This window comes from Coregonus lavaretus (genome assembly GCF_964263955.1).
Source record: "Coregonus lavaretus genome assembly, chromosome: 3".
Taxonomy (NCBI): domain Eukaryota; kingdom Metazoa; phylum Chordata; class Actinopteri; order Salmoniformes; family Salmonidae; genus Coregonus; species Coregonus lavaretus.
In genome coordinates this window covers 43,863,259-43,883,573 of record NC_139990.1, presented here as the reverse complement: position 1 = coordinate 43,883,573, position 20,315 = coordinate 43,863,259, and the positions used below count along the sequence as shown (strand labels likewise).

Below are 20,315 nucleotides of genomic sequence, written 5' to 3'. Positions count from 1 at the left end.
TGTGGGAAATGTACTTCCGGGTTATTGGGGTACGGATCGCATTTGATTGCAAACAATGATTAGATACAGATATCTAATTACTAGACGCTTTCGCTTAATTTAAACACAACAAACATGGGGAAGAAGCATAAAAAGCACAAGCCGGAGTGGAGAACAGTTGATGGTAAGTGAGCAAAGAAACCTATTCAAAGCCTGGCTTTGTCCCATTTTGCTAGCCTAGCAAGCTAGCAGCGTTCGCTAGCTAACGTTATCCTACTTAATGGCCAGCTGACTGAATCGTCCTGCGGTGCCAGTGCTAACTTACGATTCCTCCACTTATGTTGCTTGCTGCCATAAGCATGACCAATTAATATTATGAGGGATGTATATCAGGTCTTATCAAGATTGAGTATTCATAATATTGGCATTAACGCTAGCTAGCCAGTTTATCCTGTCGTAGTGGTAGCATTGCCCAGCAGATAGATCTCTGTGATGGGTAGCTAATGTTTATCATCACTTATTACACAGTAACACACACACCACATATTCTGCTAGTATGATGACACATCATGCTTGTTGATCTTGCGCTGGGTATGACCCATAACTCAGTTAAATGTGGTCTCTGTTTTCAGACTGTGAGGACAAGCCTTTTGAGAAGCCGCTGAAGCTGGTGCTGAAAGTGGGAGGAAGTGAGATCACAGAACTCTCAGGCTCCGGCCATGACTCTAGTTACTACGACGACAGGTCAGACCATGAACGAGAGCGCCACAAGGACAAAAAGAAGAAGAAGAAGAAAAAGTCTGAGAAGGAGAAAGACAAACATGTAGATGATGAGGAGAGGAGAAGACGGAAAGTGAGTATGAGCTGAACAATGTGTGTCCCAAATGGCACCCTATTCCCTATATAGTGCACTACTTTTGACCAGATCCATATGGGCCCTGGTCAGAAGTAGTGCACACAGTAAAGGGAATAATATGATGCCATTTGGGAGGCAGCCTTTCATAAAAAAAAAGCATACCATATAACAGCTAGCACAAAAAAAAAACAATAATCAATCAATGAATGTGTGATCTTTGACAGGAAGAGAAGAGGAAGAAGAGAGAGCGGGATCTGAATGAATCAGAGGCTGCTACTGCCTCTGCCAGTGGTGTCGGCCTGCCCAGTGTGGTGCCCAGTCACACTGGTGTGGCAGTCCAGCCTTTCATGCTGCCAAAGATACCAAACATTGGTATTAGTTTTGAGGTGAGAACGTTTTGGTTTGAATTACTCAAGTTTCAAGTTTTATTAGTCGTATGTACAGGATACACATTGTATACACCGTCCAATGAAATGCTTACTTGCAGCAAGCTTACTTGAGCCCTAGAGCCTATAATGTTTTCCTGGAGGTCACATGGTCGGAAAACCTCTTGGTCCTACAGGAGATAGTGGAACTGGGGACCTCCTGGTCCTATAGGCGATAGTGGAACTGGAGACCTCCTGGTCCTATAGGAGATAGTGGAACTGGGGACCTCCTGGTCCTATAGGAGATAGTGGAACTGGGGACCTCCTGGTCCTATAGGAGATAGTGGAACTGGGGACCTCCTGGTCCTATAGGAGATAGTGGAACTGGGGACCTCCTGGTCCTATAGGAGATAGTGGAACTGGGGACCTCCTGGTCCTATAGGAGATAGTGGAACTGGGGACCTCCTGGTCCTATAGGAGATAGTGGAACTGGGGACCTCCTGGTCCTATAGGAGATAGTGGAACTGGAGATAGTGAAGTAAATAAGAATACAGTGTTTGGCAATACTGTACATTACTGCCTTTACTACCGTCTAACAAGTATTATAATTACTCATTCATACACTGTACTTGCAGCAGTAACACTAACACTAACCCTAACCATAATAACTAGGAGATCATAGGACAATCTCCAGTAGTTTAATGAGGACAATGTCACTGACTCCTGTTGTGGCTTTGCCTGTCTGTCTCAGCAGCAGGAGGAGAAGAAGAGGAAGAGGTTTGAGATGGAGCCGGAGCCGGAGATGATGGACCAGTTTCACCCCAACATCAAGACAGAGGTGGAGCAGCAAGGAGACCGGCCTATCAGGGCTTGCAGGACAGTCCCGGGTAATAATCTAGCAGTTCTCCTGTGTTGTTACATGTTATTACACATTTTATTACTGATTATAAACTGGGTGGTTTGAGCCCTGAATGCTTATTGGCTGACAGCCGTTGTATAGCAGACCGTATACCATGGGTGTGACAAAATGTATATTTACTGCTCTAGTTATGTTGGTTACCAGTTTATAATAGCAATAAGGCACCTCAGGGGGTTGTGATATATTGCCAATATACCACGGTTAAGGGCTGTATCCATTACTCCGCATTGTGTCGTGCATAAGAACAGCCTTTAGCCTTGGTATACTGGCCATATACCACACCCCATCGGGCCTTATTGCTTGATCATAACATACATTGTACATCCATAGTAATCTGTGAGGTGTTAAAGGCTAATGTAAAATAGGATCACATTGGATTGTAGAATTTGTGCTGATGTGATTGTGTGTTTGTCTCTTCCCTCAGAGAGTGAGTGCACCCCTCGGCAGCAGCTCCTGGAACACTTCCTGCGCCAGCTTCAGAGGTAAGGCTCTCTGACAACATTGACCATGTTTACATCAACACCAGTATCCCGTTATTATTCGGAATGCTCAAGTATTCTGTTTTAGAGTTGATGCATATAAACATCATATCAGCTTGTATCCTGGTTATGAGAAACCAGGATAAAATTCCTGGGATATGTTGATCTTAGACAGGATACTGTGGCATGTAAACATCTTATCGGCCTCAGTTTCGCATATCATGGGTGTTGTGTGATGATGTTTAACTGTCAAACAAATCACTTCAAAAAGTAGGCTACCTGTGCGGTTCGATCCACCGTAATAATTTCATAATAATTTATTTTGTTGATATTCCATACTTGACCGTATAGCCTACTGGTTACTTTCACCCCTAATTTAGACAAGTTTCTGCGTATAATTTCCGACATTTGGTAGGCAATATCATAATTTCCGACATTTGGTAGGCCATATTATAATTTCCTACATTTGGTAGGCCATATTATTGTCACGACTTCCGCCGAGGCTACCTCCCCTCCTTGTTCGGGCAGGTTTCGGCGTTCGGCGTCACTGGCTTACTAGCTACTGCCGATCTATTTATCATCACTCCATTTGTCTTGTCTTCAATCACACACACCTGGTCCTTATTCCCTCATTAGTCATGGTATACAGTGAGGGAAAAATGTATTTGATCCCCTGCTGATTTTGTACGTTTGCCCACTGACAAAGACATGATCAGTCTATAATTTTAATGGTAGGTTTATTTGAACAGTGAGAGACAAAATAACAACAAATAAATCCAGAAAAACGCATGTCAGAAATGTTATAAATTGATTTGCATTTTAATGAGGGAAATAAGTATTTGACCCCTCTGCAAAACATGACTTTGTACTTGGTGGCAAAACCCAGGTCAGACGTTTTTTGCAGTTGGCCACCAGGTTTGTACACATCTCAGGAGGGATTTTGTTCCACTCCTCTTTGCAGATCTTCTCCAAGTCATTAAGGTTTCGAGGCTGACGTTTGGCAACTCGAACCTTCAGCTCCCTCCACAGATTCTCTATGGGATTAAGGTGTGGAGACTGGCTAGGCCACTCCAGGACCTTAATGTGCTTCTCCTTGAGCCACTCCTTTGTTGCCTTGGCCGTGTGTTTTGGGTCATTGTCATGCTGGAATACCCATCCACGACCCATTTTCAATGCCCTGGCTGAGGGAAGGAGGTTCTCACCCAAGATTTGACGGTACATGGCCCCGTCCATCGTCCCTTTTGATGCGGTGAAGTTGAAAAACACCCCCAAAGCATAATGTTTCCACCTCCATGTTTGATAGTGGGGATGGTGGTCTTGGGGTCATAGGCAGCATTCCTCCTCCTCCAAACACGGCGAGTTGAGTTGATGCCAAAGAGCTCGATTTTGGTCTCATCTGACCACAACACCCAGTTCTCCTCTGAATCATTTAGATGTCATTGGCAAACTTCAGACGGGCCTGTATATGTGCTTTCTTGAGCAGGGGGACCTTGCGGGCGCTGCAGGATTTCAGTCCTTCACGGCGTAGTGTGTTACCAATTGTTTTCTTGGTGATTATGGTCCCAGCTGCCTTGAGATCATTGACAAGATCCTCCCGTGTAGTTCTGGGCTGATTCCTCACCGTTCTCATGATCATTGCAACTCCACGAGGTGAGATCTTGCATGGAGCCCCAGGCCGAGGGAGATTGACAGGTCTTTTGTGTTTCTTCCATTTGCAAATAATCACACCAACTGTTGTCACCTTCTCACCAAGCTGCTTGGCGATGGTCTTGTAGCCCATTCCAGCCTTGTGTAGGTGTATAATCTTGTCCCTGACATCCTTGGAGAGCTCTTTGGTCTTGGCCATGGTGGAGAGTTTGGAATCTGATTGATTGATTGCTTCTGTGGACATGTGACTTTTATACAGGTAACAAGCTGAGATTAGGAGTACTCCCTTTAAGAGTGTGCTCCTAATCTCAGCTCGTTACCTGTATAAAAGACACCTGGGAGACAGAAATCTTTCTGATTGAGAGGGGGTCAAATACTTATTTCCCTCATTAAAATGCAAATCAATTTATAACATTTTTGACATGCGTTTTTCTTGATTTTTGTTGTTGTTATTCTGTCTCTCACTGTTCAAATAAACCTACCATTAAAATTATAGACGGATCATTTCTTTGTCAGTGGGCAAACGTACAAAATCAGCAGGGGATCAAATACTTTTTTCCCTCACTGTAAGTGTTCCCTCTGCTTCCTTGTCTGTGTGGGTGATTGTTTATTGTGGAGGTTAGTGAAGCTCGGTGGAGCTCGTGTATTGTGTATCGACGGGAGTATTTTTCCCGTGCGCCTGTTTTATGCCCTGGAAAATACAAGGCAGCCTCGGCGGAAGTCGTGACAATTGTAATTTCCTACATTTGGTAGGCCATGTCAACTATAGTTTGATACATGCAGCTTGTCTTCTGTCATGACTTGTTGCCCCAGGAGACTATATAAAGTAGTGCTCACCAGAATGTCTTACATTGATAGAATGAATGCATCAGTTATCTAGTTAACACCGGTAAAGTTGTCTGTTTCGTTTAGGTCTGCATTTAGGGACCGGGGTGAAAACGCAACAACTCCAAAACAGTGGAGAGATTGGTCCTGTGCAAAATGTCCAAATGTCATCAGTTTGACCGGTTTTAAGGAAATGAAAAGCTGAGAAAATGATTAAACACTTTGCTGATAAGACTTCAGTTCATCTTAGGTGCTTATTTTAGGTGGTTGAAATACTGTCTGCTTGCATAACGGTGTCAAAGATAACACATTACACGCGCATTCGCATTTTCTCGAGAGATGATGAAAGAAAGAAATAATATTTATCCTCTCCTGTTCCCGAGACAAAATTTGTTTTATAATTTTGCTGCAAGAAATGCATAATTCTGCAGGAGTTCATATTATATTACGCTACATGTGGGAGGTTAGAGTCCTACAGTCAGTGTCCATATTTCAGTTACTATTCCATTTAACCCATATGAATTTAAATTAGGAATATTCAGTTTATTCATGGATACAGGGATTCTCGTGAGTGGGATATCAAAGGTGCATGTAAACAGCTTACCCGAATATGTCACGTTCGTTGAGTACAGGATTGGACCAAGGTGCAGTGTGGAATGCATACATGTTTATTAACGAAGTTAACACACGACAAAACAACAAAAGCAACGTAACGTCAAGCTCACAATGGCTATACACAAACAAGCCAAACAAGAGTCAAGATCCCACAACATAGGTAGGCAACATGGCTACCTAAGTATGATCCCCAATCAGAAACAACGATCGACAGCTGCCTCTGATTGGGAATCACACCCGGCCAACAGATCTACAAACAGAATGTACACATAGAAATTCACACCCTGACCAAACCAACTAAAGAAAACCGGGCTCTCAAGGCCAGGGCGTGACAGTACCCCCCCCCCCCCCCCAAAGCTGCGTACTCCGGCCGCACCAACCTGACTCATTAGGGGAGGGTCCGGGTGGGCATTCAGCCTCGGTGGCGGCTCCGGGCGTGACGTCCTCTCCCTCTCTGCCTCCCCGTTGCACCCCTGGTCCGGTCTGGACCTCGGCGCGATGCTTCCCCTCTCAGTCCTCACACGATGCACCAAGCCCTGTCTGGACCCTGGTGTGGGAGGCCCCGACCCTGGAGAGGGGCCGACGTCTGGGCCTGGACCGGCAATCCCCCCGCGATGCACCAAGTCCTGTCTGGACCTTGGTGTGGGAGGCCCCGACCCTGGAGAGGGGTTGACGTCTGGCACTGGAGTGGAGCCGCTGACCGGAGCTGAACTGGACCCCGGTGGAGCGGACTGCTCTGGCACTGGAGTGGAGCAGCTGACCGGAGCTGGACTAGGCACCAGTGGAGCGGACTGCTCTGGCACTGGAGTGGAGCAGCTGACCGGAGCTGGACTGGACAACGGTGGAGCGGACTGCTCTGGCACCAGCCGTACCGGGCTGGGGACACGCACCACTGGTCTGGTGCGAGGAACAGGCATGAGCCGCACCGAGCTGGGAACACGCACCACTGGTCAGGTGCGAGGAGCAGGCACGGGCCGTGCCGGACTGGAGACACGCACCACTGTTTTGGTGCAAGGAGCAGGCACGGGGCGTACCGGACTGGAGACACGCACCACTGGTTTGGTGCAAGGAGCAGGCACGGGGCGTACCGGGCTGGAGACACGCACCACTGGTTTGGTGCGAAGAGCAGGAACAACCCGTCCTGGCTGAACGCTCATGTTAGCCCGACAAGAGCGGGACGCGGGCACCACTCGCACCGGGCTGTGAATCACAGCAGAACAGGGTGCCTGTATGGTCCCACGCTCCTTCTGTTGCCTGGCCAGCTCCTCTCTCCTTGCATCCACTGACTCCTTCTCCCTTTGGGCCTCCTGCAGCGCCTCCTTCTGAAGTGATTGCTCCTGCTCCCTCTTCTCTAACAGCCCCCGTAATGTGGTGGCCTTCTCACTCATACTGCTGATCCGCAGGTCTTGGAGGACCCCTACATTAGCGGCCTCCTCCCCTAAAGTCAGCCCTTTCACGGCCTCCTAATGCTTCGTCGACCACCCCGTGTACCCCCCAATTTTTTTTATTGGGGTTGCCTCTTGGGTCTCCTTTGTCGTTTCGCATTTTGGAGTCGCCGTCGATCCGGACTCCAGCCCTCCTCCATTACCTCACCGTAACGGACGGATTCTTCCTCTGTAATTTTTCCCCAACCGAGGAGGACATCTACCAAGGTTGCTTCCCGCTGTGTCCAGGGTGTTTGCTCCTCCTGGGCACGCTGCTTGGTCCGTTGGTGGTGGGATCTTCTGTCACGCTCGTAGAGTACAGGATTGGACCAAGGTGCAGTGTGGAATGCATACATGTTTATTAACGAAGTTAGCACACGACAAAACAACAAAAGCAACGTAACGTCAAGCTCACAATGGCTATACACAAACAAGCCAAACAAGAGTCAAGATCCCACAACATAGGTAGGCAACATGGCTACCTAAGTATGATCCCCAATCAGAAACAACGATCGACAGCTGCCTCTGATTGGGAATCACACCCGGCCAACAGATCTACAAACATAGAATGTACACATAGAAATTCACACCCTGACCAAACCAACTAAAGAAAACCGAGCTCTCAAGGCAGAATAAGACCTTAAGCAGGATATGAGCTACTATCTGGAATACTGTGGGCATGTAAACGTGGTCAGTGACAGATCCACGAACATCTCTGGATTATGCCTGTTGGTGACATGAAAGTCAGTTCAGTCGGTACTAATTGATTGTCTTGTCTTTCCAGGAAGGATGCCCATGGGTTTTTCACTTTCCCAGTGACAGACGCCATCGCTCCGGGTTACTCTGTGATAATCAAACACCCCATGGACTTCAGCACCATGAACGACAAGATCACAGACAACGAGTACAAAACCGTCACAGAGTTCAAGGTGAGGTGATGCTACTTCCTCGCCTCTTTCGCAACTGTATTGGAGAAGGTCCAACATGACTTCCCTTGGACCTTCTTCTCCAATGCATTTTGAGAAGGTGACAAGGACAGAAGTTGCCAGGAATCAGTGAAAGATTCATTGTGGAAGAGCCTTGGTGTTATCACGTTGATATAACTTGTGGAAATGAATGTGTGTGTGCTTTACATAATGGTAACATTCATAACATGGATAGTGTTTTCAAATGAGAATATTTATTTGCTTCAATTGAAAAAATATTTGTGTTGAAGTATTTGTATCAGTTTTATGTTTGTAATTGAGTGATGGAGCTGCTTCTTCTAAAGCTGTTGCTTCCTCTGTTGCAGGCAGACTTCAAGCTGATGTGTGATAATGCCATGGTGTATAACCGGCCAGAGACAGTTTACTACAAGGCTGCCAAGAAACTGCTGCACACTGGCTTCAAGATGATGAGCAAAGTAATGAGTAGAGTCTGTGTCCTATACAAGGACCGGATAGAAATGTGATTGTCAGTGTATGATTTGTTGTGCGTGTTGATGTTCATAACCCATCCATTTCATGCACTTCCCTTTCCTGTGACAGATGTCTTCGCTGGTGCTTCCTGTTTGCCCTTGTCTTGTCCTTTTCTGTTCTCTCTATGCCATTTGACCTGTTGGTCATTCTTCTTCCTCTCTGGCTTTGTGAAACAGATTTGCCTCTGTGTGTTTTTACTTCAGACTCAACACACTCTAAGGTCCTTGTATATTTCCATAATGTAGCATTGGAGCATTCAGGAGACTGTAGAACAACAAAAACAGATAGAGGGCAGATGTGTGACTCGAGAGAGATGTTTGTTCAATGATTTCCCTCCTAACAATCATCACCATCCCACCAGCCATCCCATCCTGCCATCCCACCAGCCATCCCATCACTCTCTGGCTGAGTTGTGGTAGATGGAGTATAAAGTGTTGCCCTTTGGTTCTCTTTCTCTCTCTCTCTGTGGCTCTCTCTTTCTCTGTGGCTCTGTACTCTGTTTACAGGAGCGGCTGTTAGCTCTGAAGCGCAGCATGTCTTTCATGCAGGACATGGATTTCTCTCAGCAGGCGGCCATTTTGGGGGACGAGGACGTGGCGTCCGAGGAGCCCCCGCCGGAGGTCGTCCCCGTGCCCGTGGAGTCGGCGTCGGCCAAGAAATCCAAGAAACAGCCCAAAGACATCAAAGATCTGAAGGAAGTCATCAGGTAGAATGGACTGGCCTAATCTCTAGTCCAGTGTCTTGACTTCAGTAGATGTTGGTCTAATGCATGTGTACACATGACATCATTGCTCAAGTAGTCCCTTCTGTTGTCCCAGGCTTGGTACAATGTGACGGATGAGGCCCATAAACCACTACTGTATGGTGTTCATTGTATCCTACATGTTACATCCGACATGCTGCATAACCATGAACTGTAGAGTAACAGTGTGTATCTCTGTGGGCCGGCCCGCTCATTAGGCAGGATTAGGTGGCTATGGCTAAACTGACCAAGACGCACCTCCAACAACACATAAAACTTCACATAATTCTGCCCAAAAACAATGACAGTTTCTCTCAACCAGTGGCAAATGGGCTTTTTAGGTGAGCGCTGATGCCGCCCTATGATAAGCAGTGTCCACTTTGTCAAAGGCAGGGGCGCAAATTGTTTATCTTGTCCATTCCCAGCGCGCCTCTCCAGGGTGCTGTTGGAGAGACCCATCGCTGCGACGCTCCACTAATATTCCGTCAAAAAAATCATCAAACATATATGTAGAAGATGTAGGATATGGTAGAAAGAGAATGTAGCCTTATCTATAGCCTACAGGCTGGAGATCAAATGTATGACAATGTAATGAGATATAAACTTTTTACATCATGCACTATTCTCTGATCAAATAGCCTAACCTAAATGGCGCCCAATCAAATAAAAAATGCGCTGACATGTTAACAAACAACATATCCTAAAAACAGGACAGGTCAAAGTAAAATGGACAATATGGAATGGACAATCGGGTTACTTAACTGCTATCCAGGAGTTTCATCTCGTGGGCTAAATTGTCATGATCAGTGGTTTTAAGTTTGTATCCATACATTTTTTACGAGCTGATCATAGCGAAAAAGTAATATACTTCTGCATTTCTCGCTGTTTAAACACATTGCAAATAGGCTCGGGATAACCCCTCCTGATAAAGTTGGGTAGCTGATATTCAGAGCTTAAATAGCCAAATTGATTAGTCATCAGGACTAATACCCCTGTAGCTCAGTTGGTAGAGCATGGCGCTTGCAACGCCAGGGTTGTGGGTTCGTTTCCCACGGGGGGCCAGTATGAAAACATGTATGCACTCACTAACTGTAAGTCGCTCTGGATAAGAGCGTCTGCTAAATGACTAAAATGTAAAAATGTAATAAAGACAATGCAACGGCCTGTTTTGCAAACGGTGGGCCTACCACATGGATGGGCAGTCATAAAATTCCATTGTGGGCCGGCATGCTAAGCACCTTTTTTTGGTCGGCCGTCTTTTTTTGGGGTGTTTTACAAACGATAGGCCTACCACATAGCTGGGCATTGTGGGCCTGTAGGCCAGGGATGGACAACTCCAGTCCTCTGGGGCCTGATTGGTGTCACACTTTTGCCCCAGCCACAGAAAACACATCTGACACCAATAATCAACTAATCATAATCTTCAGTTTAGAATGCAATTAGTTTCATCCGCTGTGTTGACAAGGGATTGGGGAAAAGTGTTAGACTGGAGTTGCCCATCCCTGCTGTAGGCTAACCTCAGTAAGCACGGACCGACGCTGACGTTTTTTTTGTTCCTGTCCAAACTGGTCTTCTTTTATTGGTGCAGTCTGGACCAGCCTTGATTTACATGTCCACGGACGTTGTTTTTGGGTCCGATCCGGACCAACTCTGAACCAATCATAGACATCTACAGTGGGGAGAACAAGTATTTGATACACTGCCGATTTTGCAGGTTTTCCTACTTACAAAGCATGTAGAGGTCTGTAATTTTTATCATAGGTACACTTCAACTGTGAGAGACGGAATCTAAAACAAAAATCCAGAAATTCACATTGCATTTTTTTAAAGTAATTAATTTGCATTTTATTGCATGACATAAGTATTTAATACATCAGAAAAGCTGAACTTAATATTTGGTACAGAAACTTTTGTTTGCAATTACAGAGATCATATGTTTCCTGTAGGTCTTGACCAGGTTTGCACACACTGCAGCAGGGATTTTGGCCCACTCCTCCATACAGACCTTCTCCAGATCCTTCAGGTTTCAGGGCTTTCGCTGGGCAATACGGACTTTCAGCTCCCTCCAAAGATTTTCTATTGGGTTCAGGTCTGGAGACTGGCTAGGCCACTCCAGGACCTTGAGATGCCTCTTACGGAGCCACTCCTTAGTTTCCCTGGTTGTGTGTTTCGGGTCGTTGTCATGCTGGAAGACCCAGCCACGACCCATCTTCAATGCTCTTACTGAGGGAAGGAGGTTGTTGGCCAAGATCTCGCGATACATGGCCCCATCCATCCTCCCCTCAATACGGTGCAGTCGTCCTGTCCCCTTTGCAGAAAAGCATCCCCAAAGAATGATGTTTCCACCTCCATGCTTCACGGTTGGGATGGTGTTCTTGGGGTTGTACTCATCCTTCTTCTTCCTCCAAACACGGCAAGTGGAGTTTAGACCAAAAAGCTCTATTTTTGTCTCATCAGACCACATGACCTTCTCCCATTCCTCCTCTGGATCATCCAGATGGTCATTGGCAAACTTCAGACGGGCCTGGACATGCGCTGGCTTGAGAAGACGGCGTAGTGTGTTACTAATGGTTTTCTTTGAGACTGTGGTCCCAGCTCTCTTCAGGTCATTGACCAGGTCCTGCCGTGTAGTTCTGGGCTGATCCCTCACCTTCCTCATGATCATTGATGCCCCACGAGGTGAGATCTTGCATGGAGCCCCAGACCGAGGGTGATTGACCGTCATCTTGAACTTCTTCCATTTTCTAATAATTGCGGCAACAGTTGTTGCCTTCTCACCAAGCTGCTTGCCTATTGTCCTGTAGCCCATCCCAGCCTTGTGCAGGTCTACAATTTTATCCCTGATGTCCTTACACAGCTCTCTGGTCTTGGCCATTGTGGAGAGGTTGGAGTCTGTTTGATTGAGTGTGTGGACAGGTGTCTTTTATACAGGTAACGAGTTCAAACAGGTGCAGTTAATACAGGTAATGAGTGGAGAACAGGAGGGATTCTTAAAGAAAAACTAACAGGTCTGTGAGAGCCGGAATTCTTACTGGTTGGTAGGTGATCAAATACTTATGTCATGCAATAAAATGCAAATTAATTACTTTAAAATCATACAATGTGATTTTCTGGATTTTTGTTTTATATTCCGTCTCTTGAAGTGTACCTATGATAAAAATTACAGACCTCTACATGCTTTGTAAGTAGGAAAACCTGCAAAATCGGCAGTGTATCAAATACTTGTTCTCCCCACTGTATGTTTGGTTCAAATTTTGTCCGGTCTGGACTAGCCTTGATTTGGCCCAAACATAGACGTCTATGATTGGTTCAGAGTTAGTCCGGACCAGACAAAAAAAAAAACGTATTTTCAACTTTCATTCAGAACCGAAAAGGAACCTGAAAATGAACGTATTTCAGTGCCCCGAAAATGGCTATTTTCAGTGCCCGGAAAATAGCTATTTTCAATGCCCGGAAAATAGCTATTTTCAATGCCCGGAAAATACGTATTTTCAATGCCCGGAAAATAGCTATTTTCAACGTTCATTCAGAACCGAAAATGTACCTGATTTCAACGTCCGGAAAATGCGTCTTTTCACCTTTCATTCAGAACCTAAATGGAACCTAACTTCAACATCTGGAAAAAAATACCTATTTTAGATGTCTTTTCAACATCATTTTGCTTACTGGGATAATTCTTGTAGGGGCAGCCATTTTTTGGTCTGGCCTAGGGCGGCAGAATGGCCAGGACCAGCCCTTGTCCCTGCAGTTACCTGTATTAACCAGTGATCTGTGGAGTAACAGTGTGGATCTCTGTGGTCCCAGCAGTTAGCTGTATTAACCAGTGATCTGTGGAGTAACCGTGTGGATCTCTGTGGTCCCAGCAGTTACCTGTATTAACCAGTGATCTGTGGAGTAACAGTGTGGATCTCTGTGGTCCCAGCAGTTACCTGTATTAACCAGTGATCTGTGGAGTAACAGTGTGGATCTCTGTGGTCCCAGCAGTTACCTGTATTAACCAGTGATCTGTGGAGTAACATTCTGTATCTCTGTGGTCCCAGCAGTTACCTGTATGAGCCAGAGGGGAACGCCTGCAGCCTGACCGACAGCACAGCGGAGGAACACGTTCTGGCCCTGGTGGAGCACGCTGCAGATGAAGCACACGACCGAATCAACCGATACATGCCCAACTCCAAGGTGTATATAATAATCAATTGCTATATACCCAACTCCAAGGTGTATATACAGTACCAGTCAAAAGTTTGGACACACCTACTCATTCCAGGGTTTTTATTTATTTTTACTATTTTCTACATTTGTAGAATAATAGTGAAGACATCAAAACTATTAAATAACACATATGGAATCATGTAGTAACCAAAAAAGTGTTAAACAAATCAAAATATATTTTAGATTTTAGATTCTTCAAAGTAGCCACCCTTTGCTTTGATGACATCTTTGCGCACTTTTGGCATTCTCTCAACCAGCTTCATGAGGAATACTTTTCCAACAGTCTTGAAGGAGTTCCCACATATGCTGAGCACTTGTTGGCTGCTTTTCCTTCACTTTGCGGTCCAACTCATCCCAAACCATCTCAATTGGGTTGAGGTCGGGTGATTGTGGAGGCCAGGTCATCTGATGCAGCACTCCATCACTCTCCTTCTTGGTCAAATAGCCCTTACACAGCCTGGAGGTGTGTTTTGGGTCATTGTCCTGTTGAAACACAAATGATAGTCCCACTAAGCGCAAACCAGATGGGATGGCGTATCTCTGCAGAATGCTGTGGTAGCCATGCTGGTTAAGTGTGCCTTGAATTCTAAATAAATCACAGACATTGTCACCAGCAAAGCACCCCCACACCATCACACCTCCTCCTCCATGCTTCACGGTGATATCATCCGTTCACCTACTCTGCGTCTCACAAAGACATGGCGGTTGGAACCAAAAATCTCAAATTTGGACTCATCGGACCAAAGGACAGATTTCCACCGGTCTAATGTCCATTGCTCGTGTTTCATGGCCCAAGCAGGTCTCTTCTTCTTATTGGTGACCTTTAGTAGTGGTTTCTTTGCAGCAATTCGACCATGAAGGACTGATTCACGCAGTCTCCTCTGAACAGTTGATGTTGAGATATGTCTGTTAAGAATCTCAAATATAAAATATATTTTGATTTGTTTAACACTTCTTTGGTTACTTCTTTGGTTACTACATGATTCCATATGTGTTATTTCATAGTTTTGATGTCTTCACTATTATACAATGTAGAAAATAGTAAAAATAAAGAAAAACCCTTGAATGAGTAGGTGTGTCCAAACTTTTGACTGGTAGTGTATAATAATCAACTGCTATATGCCCAACTCCAAGGTGTATAATAATCAACTGCTATATACCCAACTCCAAGGTACTCAATGCACCAGTGTCTGTTTTAATCAGATATGACTGGTAGCCTAGAGGTTAGAGAAGCGGAGGGTTGCTGGTTCGAATCCCTGGCTTTGAGTCAGGTTTACTAGATACTGTTGGACATTTAAAGTGGACGCCAGGGGAGATCTATGTTTAGTTACTACGGTGACCACATGGTTCTTGTGTCCCTGTGTTTTCAGATGGGTTACCTGAGGAAAGAGCCTGATGGCAATCTGTTGTACACTGTAGTGAATCAGCTGAATCCAGAAGCAGAAGGTTTGTTCCCTACTTTTCTAGTGTATTATCCAGTGGGAAACTCACAGTCCCAAATGGCACTATTCCCTATGTAGTGCACTACTTTTGACCAGAGCCCTATTCACCCTATGGGCTCTGGTCAAAGGTAGTGCACTATATAGGGAATAGGCTACCATTTGGGTCGCACCCATAGAACCTGTATAGATGTACAGTGGGGAGAACAAGTATTTGATACACTGCCGATTTTGCAGGTTTTCCTACTTACAAAGCATGTAGAGGTCTGTAATTTTTATCATAGGTACACTTCAACTGTGAGAGACGGAATCTAAAACAAAAATCCAGAAATTCACATTGTATTTTTTTAAAGTAATTAATTTGCATTTTATTGCATGACATAAGTATTTGATCACCTACCAACCAGTAAGAATTCCGGGTCTCACAGACCTATTAGTTTTTCTTTAAGAAGCCCTCCTGTTCTCTACTCATTACCTGTATTAACTGCACCTGTTTGAACTCGTTACCTGTATAAAAGACACCTGTCCACACACTCAATCAAACAGACTCCAACCTCTCCACAATGGCCAAGACCAGAGAGCTGTGTAAGGACATCAGGGATAAAATTGTAGACCTACACAAGGCTGGGATGGGCTACAGGACAATAGGCAAGCAGCTTGGTGAGAAGGCAACAACTGTTGGCGCAATTATTAGAAAATGGAAGAAGTTCAAGATGACGGTCAATCACCCTCGGTCTGGGGCTCCATGCAAGATCTCACTTTGTGGGGCATCAATGATCATGAGGAAGGTGAGGGATCAGCCCAGAACTACACGGCAGGACCTGGTCAATGACCTGAAGAGAGCTGGGACCACAGTCTCAAAGAAAACCATTAGTAACACACTACGCCATCATGGATTAAAATCCTGCAGCGCACGCAAGTCCCCCTGCTCAAGCCAGCGCATGTCCAGGCCCATCTGAAGTTTGCCAATGACCATCTGGATGATCCAGAGGAGGAATAGGAGAAGGTCATGTGGTCTGATGAGACAAAAATAGAGCATTTTGGTCTAAACTCCACTCGCCGTGTTTGGAGGAAGAAGAAGGATGAGTACAACCCCAAGAACACCATCCCAACCGTGAAGCATGGAGGTGGAAACATCATTCTTTGGGGATGCTTTTCTGCAAAGGGGACAGGACGACTGCACCGTATTGAGGGGAGGATGGATGGGGCCATGTATCGCGAGATCTTGGCCAACAACCTCCTTCCCTCAGTAAGAGCATTGAAGATGGGTCGTGGCTGGGTCTTCCAGCATGACAACGACCCGAAACACACAGCCAGGGCAACTAAGGAGTGGCTCCGTAAGAAGCATCTCAAGGTCCTGGAGTGGCCTAGCCAGTCTCCAGACCTGAACCCAATAGAAAATCTTTGGAGGGAGCTGAAAGTCCGTATTGCCCAGCGACAGCCCTGAAACCTGAAGGATCTGGAGAAGGTCTGTATGGAGGAGTGGGCCAAAATCCCTGCTGCAGTGTGTGCAAACCTGGTCAAGACCTACAGGAAACATATGATCTCTGTAATTGCAAACAAAGGTTTCTGTACCAAATATTAAGTTCAGCTTTTCTGATGTATCAAATACTTATGTCATGCAATAAAATGCAAATTAATTACTTAAAAATCATACAATGTGATTTTCTGGATTTTTGTTTTAGATTCCGTCTCTCACAGTTGAAGTGCACCTATGATAAAAATGACAGACCTCTACATGCTTTGTAAGTAGGAAAACCTACAAAATCGGCAGTGTAACAAATACTTGTTCTCCCCACTGTATGTATCAGATAAATGTCCAAGATGTTCTGGACCATATAAAACGGAGGGAAGTACCTTTTCTGACTCTGTTTCCCAGAGGAGGAGACCCACCCTGTGGACCTGAGCTCTCTGTCCAATAAGCTCCTACCTGGATTAACAACACTGGGCTTCAAAGATGACAGGAGACACAAGGGTATGTGTAGAAAGTGCAAAGCTGCTTAGCTGTTAGCTAACACGTTTGATATATGTCCTGACAATGTAAAAAGTCAATTTGACCTCTGGTGCTTAGAAGTGATAGTTTCTGTCTTTCATACTGTTGGCTATGATGAGAGAGAGAATTTCTTCCAAGGCTTCCTTCTCTGCTCTTCCTGTGTGTGTGTAGTGACGTTCCTGAGCAGTACCTATAACACCCAGACCCTGCAGAACAACTCCATCTACCCAGACCTGCTGCCTGATGAGATGGACATGCTCTACTCAGCCTACGGGGACGAGACTGGGGTGCAGTGTGCTCTCAGGTTAGTCAATGCTGTAGCAGCACTCACATCATTACTGGAGTTCCCATTGCAGTATTCCTGGAATCAGGATACAATAATAAGGAAATCCAGGAATCCTGGGATATCTGAAAAATCAGGGAACTTTGGGAAAGTTACCAGGATTTTGTGTAAATGCTGTCTCCTTCCTCATTCCAGTATTCAGGAGTTTGTTAAAGGTTGTGGGAACGTTACTAAGCGTTTGGTTGACGGGCTCCTGGATAAAATGACTGCAGGGGATCACTCCAAGGCTGTCTTCCAGATCAGACAGGTTGGTACCCCACTTACACACTCATACAGGCTGAACCCCAAATGGCACCCTATTCCCTATATAGGGCTCTACCTTTGACCAGGGCCGTGGCACCGTGTGGGTGCCATCTGGGGGACACAGTCACACATATGACTTCCAAAAGCACAGTAAGTCCTGTTTTAGAGGGGGCATGTGTATTTGCAGATAGATTTTTTAATTTCTGGTAAAAGCTGTGTGAATGTACATTATGTTAATGTGGTTGTAATATGTCATCTTCTGTTTCAGAAAAGAAACATGGCGTTACCTGACGAAACCAAGAGCAACATTTACGATATGCATGTAAAGTATTTTACAGCTGTTCAACTGAATACGCTTACAGTGGTTTAGTTTAGTGGTTGGAGTAAAATGAGGTGTGTGTGTGTGTGTGTGTGTGTGTGTGTGTGTGTGTGTGTGTGTGTGTTCTGTGTTGTGTGTGTGTGTGTGTGTGTCCGTGTCCGTGTCCGTCCTGCTTTCCCCACATTGTTGACCCTCCGGATGTGTTTATTTGCCCAGGTGGCTGATGGGACAGGTCTGGGAGAGGGCAGCTCAGTGCTGGACTTCATGTCCATGAAGAGCTACTCTGACATGTCTCTGGAGATGTCCATGCTCAACTCTTTAGGTGAGAATCCTACAGGTTGTCAATTAGTGGTATGGTTTCAATGATCATAACCTTCATCATCAATGTCAATGATCATAACCTTCACCCCCCCCCCACACACACACACACACACACACACTTACACACACACTGTATGTATCGTAATATAGGCTTTATAGTTCATGATTCTTTACCATAGCCCTAAGGTAGTGCACTATATAGGAATAGGGTGCTGTTTGGGATGCAGACCCTGTCATCTTCATCACTTGTATGACTGTAATGGTCTTCCCTGTGTCCCTCCTCTCCTCTCAGGGAAGTCCGTGAAGAAGGAGCCGGAGCATGAGGACGGGGTCAGCCAGCAGCACTTTGAGGAGGCAGCCAAGCTGCTGCAGGAGTTCCAGGAGGGCCAGGTGGAAAGGGGAGGCTCCAGACCCTCCTCTAACCTCTCCTCCCTGTCAGGGACCTCAGACAGGGACCAGCACCACCTGGGTAAGGACCTCAGGACAACACTGTCTGGAGCTCATCCACTTACTTGGCTGTACCAGTGTGAGTCCCAAATGGCACCCTATTCCCTATATAGTGCACAAAAGTAGTGCACTATGCAGGGAATAGGGTGCCATTTGGGACGTAGCCAGGAGCTCCTCCACCTGCCTGGCTGAATCAGTGTTAGAAACATACAGGATTTGGTTTGTCCGTGCCATTTTGTACCTTGTTGACACTTACAGGCTCGCCCATCAGTCACTTAAAGCTATAAGGAAAGACGCTCTGGATAAGAGCTTCTGCCAAATGAATAAATATAATGTAAAATGTAATAAGGAGACATGGGTTTCAACGTTTCAAAGGCTTTATAGACACATTATTTATGTGCTTTGTTTGTTATTTTCAAATGAATGACCATTGGTGCTGTTTTTCTGTGTTCCTCCACAGGGAGTCCATCACACCTGGGTGTTGGTGACCGGTCTGAGATGGTTCATGACCCATATGAGTTCCTCCAGTCTCCAGAGCCAGGCTCCACAGCCAACAGCTGACCTATGAGTTCCTCCAGTCTCCAGGGCCAACAGCTGACCTATGAGTTCCTCCAGTCTCCAGGGCCAGGCTCCACAGCCAACAGCTGACCCACACACTGTCAAGTTGCCTCTAACTAGGGTTGTCACAATACCAGTATCACCATACTATGATACTCAACTTTCCAAGGCAAAAAAGGAAACATGAAACCGACTTAACTCTTTAAAAACCTGCTTTATCTAAAATATTGTTTTCTGTAGCTTGAAAAAAAACAAGCAAATGTGTCTCTGGGTGACATCACAATGCTGCCTGTTTGTGTCCAACATTAGGACTTCTGAGTATAGCGATACTGCTAGAGACACTACTAGGGAGTTGGTAGAAGATGCCTCTAACCGCTGGTCTGGGGTCAGATAATGTTTGATCGTCATAATGGTTAAGGTTAGGGTCTGGGGTTGGGTAATCTGATCCTAGAAATGTGGCTTGGAGAAAACTTCTACCTGGAGCTGATCTGAAGCCCTGTTTTTAACCACCCTGGTTGTTTTATTGTCTGACTCTGTGCTCTCAACACACCGGGAATAATGAGAATGAACCTCAGACATGTTGTGAAAGCTCATCATGATTGTACAGATTATTTGTATGTGTGCTATACTTAGGAGAATAAAGTCGCCACAGGTTGTGTTTTTATATGGTACTATATCATTCATTAGTTTCTTTCAAATGTTTTGGGCACTGGGATTGATATGATACTGTGGAGTCTCAATAACTTATCCTTCCTGTGTGGATGGAACTTGTTTATCTATACTGAAGTCCATATCATACTTTTCAAGAGGGCAGATATTGGAACAGTATAAAAAAAACAAGCTCAGGGACCATATGTATCAACCATCTCAGTGTAGGAGTGCTGATCTAGGATCAGACCCCCCCTTGTCCATGTAATCTTGTTCATTGTGATCTAAAAGGCTAAACTGATCCTACATCAGACTCTGAGACGCTTGATAAATACGGCCCCAGAAGTCTACCAACTTTCCTCCTTGTGAAGTCGTCCTCTCATAAAGGATGTTATCGCGCAGGTTGTATTGGTCCAGTGTTAAAAGGCCCCTGCGTTTACCTGCGTTTACATGGCTGGCCACTGTTAGTGAGAAAACACAATACCCC

General features: G+C 45.5%; 1 protein-coding gene across 10 annotated transcripts; it reads left to right on the top strand.

Annotated features, from left to right (window-relative positions):
• Window positions 1-4: 4 nt before the first annotated feature.
• LOC311126918 (bromodomain-containing protein 9-like) lies at window positions 5-19,844 on the top strand. Of its 10 annotated transcripts, none has more exons than XM_084158622.1 (17): window positions 5-163; window positions 612-832; window positions 1,060-1,221; window positions 1,952-2,087; window positions 2,544-2,601; window positions 7,894-8,038; window positions 8,401-8,511; window positions 9,133-9,272; window positions 13,349-13,484; window positions 14,888-14,963; window positions 16,836-16,931; window positions 17,121-17,253; window positions 17,428-17,539; window positions 17,804-17,857; window positions 18,071-18,176; window positions 18,468-18,644; window positions 19,083-19,844. In XM_084158622.1, the coding sequence occupies exons 1-17, from the start codon at window positions 115-117 to the stop codon at window positions 19,181-19,183; spliced, it is 2,013 nt and encodes a 670-aa protein (XP_084014748.1). In that variant the 5' UTR covers window positions 5-114; the 3' UTR covers window positions 19,184-19,844. The 10 variants fall into 10 exon arrangements, with proteins under 10 accessions (XP_084014748.1, XP_084014752.1, XP_084014749.1 ...); XM_084158626.1 differs by having other exon boundaries at window positions 13-163; window positions 1,955-2,087; window positions 9,136-9,272; XM_084158623.1 differs by having other exon boundaries at window positions 13-163; window positions 1,955-2,087.
• Window positions 19,845-20,315: the final 471 nt, after the last annotated feature.